The following is a 7,865-nucleotide window of genomic DNA, read 5'->3' on the forward strand; positions in this document are numbered from 1 at the left end:
CAGTGACGGACTTCCTGAATCTGACGCTACAACGTGGAACTGGAAAGTTTTTGTTGATTCGAAGTCGAAACTCTTCAACGCGGACACTTGTCCACTTTCAGTATTGATGTTCAAAAACGCCACATTTTTATGACCGTTCTCTTCTCTAATAACATGATAAACTAAAGCAGCGTTTTCATTTAAGTCCTTATCAGAAGCAGTGACAGTAATAATCGGGTTTCCAGGCACATTGTTTTCTACCAGATAGAGTTCAACAGGATTGTTTAAAAATACTGGTTTGTTGTCATTAACATCCGAAACTTCAATATTCAGAGATTTAAACGTAGACAGTGGAGGCTGTCCGCCATCGGTGGCTGTTATTTCGACATTAAAATGTGAAACTGATTCCCTATCCAAGGGACTTCTTAAAACCAACGAGTACATATTATCTTGGAACGATGGTTTCAACTCAAACGGAACGTCTCCTGAAAGACTACAACTCACTTTGCCGTTTGAACCAGAGTCTTTATCCAAAATACTGATCAGGGAAACAACAGTCCCTGGTTTTGCGTTTTCCGGTATTACCTTTGATAGAGATGTCACTTCTATTACAGGTTTATTGTCATTTTCATCAAGAATTTTGATAATGACTCTGCAATCAGTACTCATCGGTGGCTGCCCCCTGTCGGTGGCGTGGACATCTAATTTGTAAACGTCAAACATCTCGAAGTCTATCTGTCCTTTTACTTTAATTTCACCAGTCTTCCTGTCCAATTCGAACATGTCGTATATTTTTGGGTCGAGCTCCTCACCGAAGAAATATTCAATTTCACCATTGACGCCCTCATCCATATCAGTTGCGTTAACAGTAATTACACTCGTTCCAATATCAACATTTTCAGGAATTGTTACTGAATAAACCTCTTGGCTAAATAATGGATGATTATCGTTTGAATCAAGAACTATGACTGAGACATTAAGAGTCCCTGACCTCGGTGGACTCCCGCCGTCCACTGCTGTCAGAACCAATTTATGTTCTGGTTGTTTTTCCCTGTCTAACGGCTTTTGTAGAACTAAAAATGGTATTTTATCCTCACCCCTCTCTCTAATTTGTACACTAAAATACTCGTTATGATTTAATTTATACACGCGCACTGAATTGGTGCCAACATCTGGATCTCGAGCAGTTGACAACTGGAAGCGTTTGCCAGGAAGACTGGACTCCGAAATTTCGATGACTTTTTCCTCCTCCTGGAAACTCGGGGCGTTATCATTCACATCAGCCACTTCTACCGTGACATAATGTATTTCCATTGGGTTCTCCGCTACTATTTTCAGGTTTATCAAACACGCTGGACCGCTTTCACAGATCTCCTCCCTGTCGATGTTTTTACGTACATACAACACGCCATTGTCCTGATTCACTTCCATCTGAGAATCTCCAGAAACGATACGAAATTGTCTTTCCTTCAGAGAGCTAATGTCCAGTCCTAGATCCTTGGCGACATTTCCAACAACAGATCCAAGCTTTACCTCCTCTGGAACTGAATATTTAATTTGAGCTGAAACACGCACGTCGCAGATCAGCACACATAAAGAGAAGGCCACCCACCACATCATTCCTCGTCTTTGTCCCATCCTTTCGTTGGACATTGTTGTTGTTGATATATCCAAATTCAAGTCCACATTACAGGAGGTCCCACAAGACAGTATTTAACTACAGAGGTAAATTTCTGTCGTACGATCCCGTGTCTTTTGTTTCGCTATGGCTGAACAACGATACGTTTGTCTTGAAGGTTGACTGCTCACTCTGTCGACGAAAACCGTCGTGTGGGCAGTAACAAAATATAAGAGAACGTCTATATGACACTGACACCTTGTGGACAGTATCTGCATTCGAAGGTGATGTATAATAAAGACGTTGATAAAAATATTAAATAAATAAACGTGTTTTTATAGTTATGAATAAACAATAATTTTTGGTAATATTTCAATAATTATATTGTGCGCTTTACCGTTTTATTTATTATGTTGTTTGAATTGTAAACATTTTGTACGACTCGCAAATGGACATTCATGCAATTGATGTTTTTAGGCAAATTAATAAAAAAATCTAAAAGAAAACAACAACCATGAAAGCAAAAAATAAATATGCTTACTGGCCAAAAGATACCATCAGCACTGGCATCGATAAATCTTTAAAATGACAACTACATCGCCCTAAATATACACTTCCGGAGCGTTAAGGTGCATCAGCACCATGGACAGCGTTTCAAAACGTCTGCGTTTCCGCACAAGTAAAAACCTAAACCTACATCTAATATCAACCGACCTAAATCTAAAACTGTCAACTGACTCAGTAACGACATTTATGTCCCCACATTAACAGACGTCGGTCCAACACCTATAGATGGATACAGTTACAAAACTACAGAAGAACAAAAGCACATCAAACAATATGGAAAATTCAACACATTTCATTCCACGTGGGTGTTGTCAGTGTTTCTAAACCCTTTAGGTCATTAAGGAACTGTGGAGCTGTCTTACCTTTTCAAATGCTCTTCTATCAGGAAGCACCAGAGTATTTGCATGACTTCCTGGGACTATAGTAGATCCAATACTCGTCCTCGGTCCAACTAACATGTACCGTTTGTCTCCAGATCTGTACTGGATGCTGTGACACAATGTTCCATCATAGTTTGGCTCTGGTAGATATTTAGAAGTATAGTCTGTGGACTTGGAGCACTGCATTGCAATCAGCACAATGATACTGATGAGAAAAAGAGCAGAAACTGAGGCCAAAGTTATCATCAGGTAAAAAGTCACATCATTGTCCTCATCTGCTTTGGTTGAACTTTTCACATCAGAAGCTGCAAAAGCTTCTTTGGGCTCCACAACTTTGACAATCACAGTAGCTGTTGCTGACAGTGAAACGTTCCCATTGTCTTTCACCAGTATGACCAGTTTATGCTCAGCCTCGTCTGTCTCTGTGAATGGACGAAGTGTTTTGATCTGTCCTGTATATCGGTCCAAATTAAACAGACTGTGGTCAGAAACTTCCTGCAGTGAAAACAGTAACCAGCCGTTATATCCTATATCAGGATCATAGGCTCTGACTTTAGTCACCAAGTGTCCTGCGTCCACATTGCGGGGAATCTCCTCCACACCTTCAGCAGAACCATTAGAGCTGAGTGGATACAGAATGACTGGAGGATTGTCGTTCTGATCCAGAATGAACACGTTCACTGTGACGTTGCTGCTCAGTGACGGACTTCCTGAATCTGACGCCACAACAACAAATTTGAACGTTTTCCCGTTTTCAAAATCAAACTTGTTGAGGGCCGATATTTTTCCCGTTTCCGAATCGATATTAAGGAACGATGTTATATCATTATGGAGCCCATCACCACGAACTAGGTGATAGCTTAACGCTGCATTTTCATTTAAATCGTTATCAAAGGCCGTCACAGAAAATATTGATGCACCGGGAGAATTGTTTTCCGGCAAATAAAGTTCATACGGATTCTGACTGAATATTGGTTTATTGTCATTCACGTCTGAGACCTGAAAACTCAACGTCTTCACAGAGGAAAGCTGGGGTTGACCAGAGTCAGTTGCTATTATTGTAATATCATAGTGAGAAACGAATTCTCTGTCTAAACTCTCTTTAGTGACCAGAGAAAACATGTTCTCCTCAAGTGATGGCATTAAATCAAACGGAACATTGCCGCTTATTTTACAAATTACTCTTCCATTAACACCGGAATCTCTGTCTGTAACACTGATGAGAGAAATGACAGTACCTGGCTTCGAGTTCTCGGGGACAATACTGGACAGTGACGTCATTTCAATTTCTGGCTTATTGTCGTTTACGTCCTTAATTTTTATTACAACTCTACTTTCGCCTTTATAGGGCGGTTGACCCCTATCGGAGGCCTGTAGGTCCAGTGTGTAAATATCCGTTTCTTCGAAATCTATGTTTCCTTTTACTCGAATTTCACCAGTGGAACCATCCAATTCAAATGTATCGTACACGTTCTTCTTCAACGTTTTCGCAAGTGTGTATTCGATTTCGCCGTTTAAACCTTCATCCAAATCAGTGGCGTTCACCTGCGTCACCAAAGTTCCTATTGGAACATTTTCATCTAACGACACACTGTAAACATCCTTGCTGAAAACAGGGCGGTTATCATTTACATCTAGTACAGTAATGGTTAAGTTCATTGTGCCAGATCTGGGGGGGCTACCTCCATCAACAGCGGTTAATACTAAACGATGTTCTGCCTTCTGCTCCCGGTCTAAGGACTTTTTCAGAACTAAAAATGGTATCTTTTCACCCTCGCGGTCTCTGACGTCTGTATCAAAAATATCATTCGTATTTAGCTTATATATTCGAACCGACTGTGTGCCAACGTCCGGGTCTCTAGCGGCATGAATCTGGAAACGAGATCCTGGTGGAGAGTGCTCTGCTATTTCCAGGCGCTGCTCGCGCTCTGGAAACGTCGGTGAATGGTCATTTACATCCGTTATTTCAACGACAACGTAATGAATTTCCAGTGGATTTTCGACTACGACTTTGAGGTTTACATGACAAGCCTTACTTCCGTCACAGAGTGCTTCACGGTCCACGTTCTTCCCAACATACAGCATCCCATTGTTCTGATTTAACTCAAACAACGCGTGATTTGGACCCGAAACGATGCGAAAACGCCTTTCTACCAGAATTCTAGTGTCAAGTCCCAGGTCCTTGGCCACGTTTCCAACAGAGTATCCTACTTGCACTTCCTCTGGAACCGAATATCTCAGATGGGCCAAAATATGTTCCTCGAAACACAGCAACAGAATAACAGCGACCCACCAGCCGTGTATTCTTTGTCCTCGTTCTCCCATCTTCAGGCAAAAACGCGATTTTCTTTAAAAAACAACCAGCAATCCAGTCTCTTTCCGAAGTAATCACATAAAATCCACCGTCAAAAAATCATCCACGAACGCTCCAAGCCTTCTTAACCATCTCTTAAACCTTACAATGTCCACGACAGAAACGTAACCACTTCCACAAAGACGACTAATTTAGGGTAGGGCTTTGGTGGAATCAGCGCTCCAGTCATTTTTTAGATCACAGTGACACCATCTGGCCACACTGCATAAGTACGATTTAAACCCAAGTGAGTCCAACACGTAAGAATGGACAAGAAAGAAAGAAAAAAAGACGAACAAAATGCAGCACCATGGACAGAGCATCCAACCGTAAACTTAAATAACGAGGAAATAACGACAGAAAAGAAAATGTTGCAGTAAAATGATGGAACTACAGATTTCAATACTGTATCAAATAAAATATAGCATTCGATATTAAAATAATATTAGTATCACCATTTCATTTCGTATACAGGCTGACAAATACAATAGTTAATAAAGCATGACCTCACCTCTTCGGAACCGTTTCTTCTATCAGGGAGGACCAGAGTATTAGCATGACTTCCTGGGACTATAGTAGATCCAATACTCATCCTGGGTCCAACTAACATGTACCGTTTGTCTCCAGATCTGTACTGGATGCTGTGACACAATGTTCCATCATAGTTTGGCTCTGGTAGATATTTAGAAGTATAGTCTGTGGACTTGGAGCACTGCATTGCAATCAGCACAATGATACTGATGAGAAAAAGAGCAGAAACTGAGGCCAAAGTTATCATCAGGTAAAAAGTCACATCATTGTCCTCATCTGCTTTGGTTGAACTTTTCACATCAGAAGCTGCAAAAGCTTCTTTGGGCTCCACAACTTTGACAATCACAGTAGCTGTTGCTGACAGTGAAACGTTCCCATTGTCTTTCACCAGTATGACCAGTTTATGCTCAGCCTCGTCTGTCTCTGTGAATGGACGAAGTGTTTTGATCTGTCCTGTATATCGGTCCAAATTAAACAGACTGTGGTCAGAAACTTCCTGCAGTGAAAACAGTAACCAGCCGTTATATCCTATATCAGGATCATAGGCTCTGACTTTAGTCACCAAGTGTCCTGCGTCCACATTGCGGGGAATCTCCTCCACACCTTCAGCAGAACCATTAGAGCTGAGTGGATACAGAATGACTGGAGGATTGTCGTTCTGATCCAGAATGAACACGTTCACTGTGACGGTCAAAACTTTTCAGTCCGAAAATAGTCCCGTTTACTTCGTTAATGTTCAAAAACGAGGTTACTGTGGAGTCTGGGTTGTTTCTGTCCAGGAAATACGTCACTGCTGCATTTTCTCCTTCATCAGCATCCTCGGCGCTCACTGAAAACATCGGCATCCCAGCCTTGTTATTTTCAGCAACATAAAAAGTATAGGGATTTTCGGTGAACACGGGACGGTTATCATTAACGTCTAACACGTTCACCGTTAGAATCTTAGTAGATGACAGAGCGGGAGATCCTAAATCTTTAGCAGTTATTGCAATTTCATAAACATGCGTTGTTTCTTTATCCAAATGGTCCTTGGTGACCAACGAGTATGACTGTCCGTCAGGAGATGCTTTTAGATGGAAAGGTAAATGTGCAGGAACTTCACACACCACCTGTCCATTAACACCTGAGTCCAAGTCTGTCACTCCCATTAATGCCACCACGGTGCCGATGGGGGCGCCTTCTGGAATGTGACTTGACAGTGATGTGATCTCTATTTCTGGTGGGTTGTCATTCACGTCTTCCACTCTAACAATCACATTGCAAAGTGTGGACAGAGACACAGCACCTTTGTCTGCAGCCAGTACTTTAATATCGTACATTTGTTTTTCCTCATAATCCAGGCCATCTCTCACTGTTAATGTACCACTGGTACTGTCCAAGTCAAAGGGATCAGAAGACAGTCCTCTGTGTTTACTCCTTAGAGAATATTCGACCTCACCGTTCAAACCTTCATCTGAGTCAGATGCATTTATCTTCAGCAGAAATGTCCCTTTAGGTGCGTTTTCCTTTATTGTTATGGTATATTTTTGTTTATCGCACACTGGTGAATTATCATTAACATCCGACACGATAACCGTGATGTTACTTGTACCGAATTTCGATGGTTTTCCTCCATCTGCAGCTGTAAGTTGTAACCAGTGTTGCGCAGTGTGCTCTCTGTCTAAGGCTCGCTGTAAAATCAAAAATGGAACTTTCCCATCCTCCCCGGATTCTTCCGTTTCCATTCGAAAATACTGGTTATGGGTTAGTTTATAGGACTGTAAGGAATTTAAACCAACATCTGAGTCATGAGCCCCTTCCAGCTGAAATCGAGATCCCACTACGGCGGACTCAAGCACCTCCAGAGTATAATTATCTTCAGGAAATCTTGGCGAATTGTCGTTTACATCGAGTATTTCAACTGTTACCTGATGCATCTCGAGTGGATTTTCTACAACCGCTTTCAGATTTATCAAACAAGGGGCAGTTTTTGCACATAATTCTTCTCTGTCCACTCGCTGGTTTACCATCAAAACGCCGTCTCTGGCATTTACCTTGAACAGATCCTGTTTAGATCCCGACACGACGCGGAGATTTCTCTCTGCCAAACGTCCAAGATCTAATCCAAGGTCTTTGGCCACGTTTCCCACGGATGTTCCTAATTTTGATTCCTCTTGTATTGAATGCCGAATTTGTCCAGATGTTCCTTCCAAATGGTTCACCACAAACAGTTCCAGACAAAAGAAAATCCACACACCCAGCCTTTGTCCTCTGATGCTTTCGATCGCCATTTTTTGGAAATGGGATTGTTCATTTCATTAACAAAACTATGTTTTTAATTTCCGCACTTAGATAACAAAAATAAAGGTACGTTAACTATCGTTGAGGGAAAAAAATCAAAATGTTTATTTCCGGTATAAATGGACGTAAAGCCTGTTCGTTCATCTGGCGTCTTTGG

At 41.5% G+C, this 7,865-nt stretch overlaps 1 protein-coding gene across 1 annotated transcript; it reads right to left on the reverse strand.

Annotated features, from left to right (window-relative positions):
• On the reverse strand, positions 1-1,772 carry LOC103390906 (protocadherin alpha-8-like; the record flags this gene model as incomplete). The annotated part of the gene is made up of 1 exon (XM_008326973.3): positions 1-1,772. A coding segment is annotated over exon 1 (1,632 nt), but the record flags the coding sequence as incomplete, so codon positions are not given.
• Positions 1,773-7,865: the final 6,093 nt, after the last annotated feature.

The sequence above is a fragment of the Cynoglossus semilaevis genome, chromosome 15 (genome assembly GCF_000523025.1).
Source record: "Cynoglossus semilaevis isolate Cse_v1.0 chromosome 15, Cse_v1.0, whole genome shotgun sequence".
Classification (NCBI taxonomy): domain Eukaryota; kingdom Metazoa; phylum Chordata; class Actinopteri; order Pleuronectiformes; family Cynoglossidae; genus Cynoglossus; species Cynoglossus semilaevis.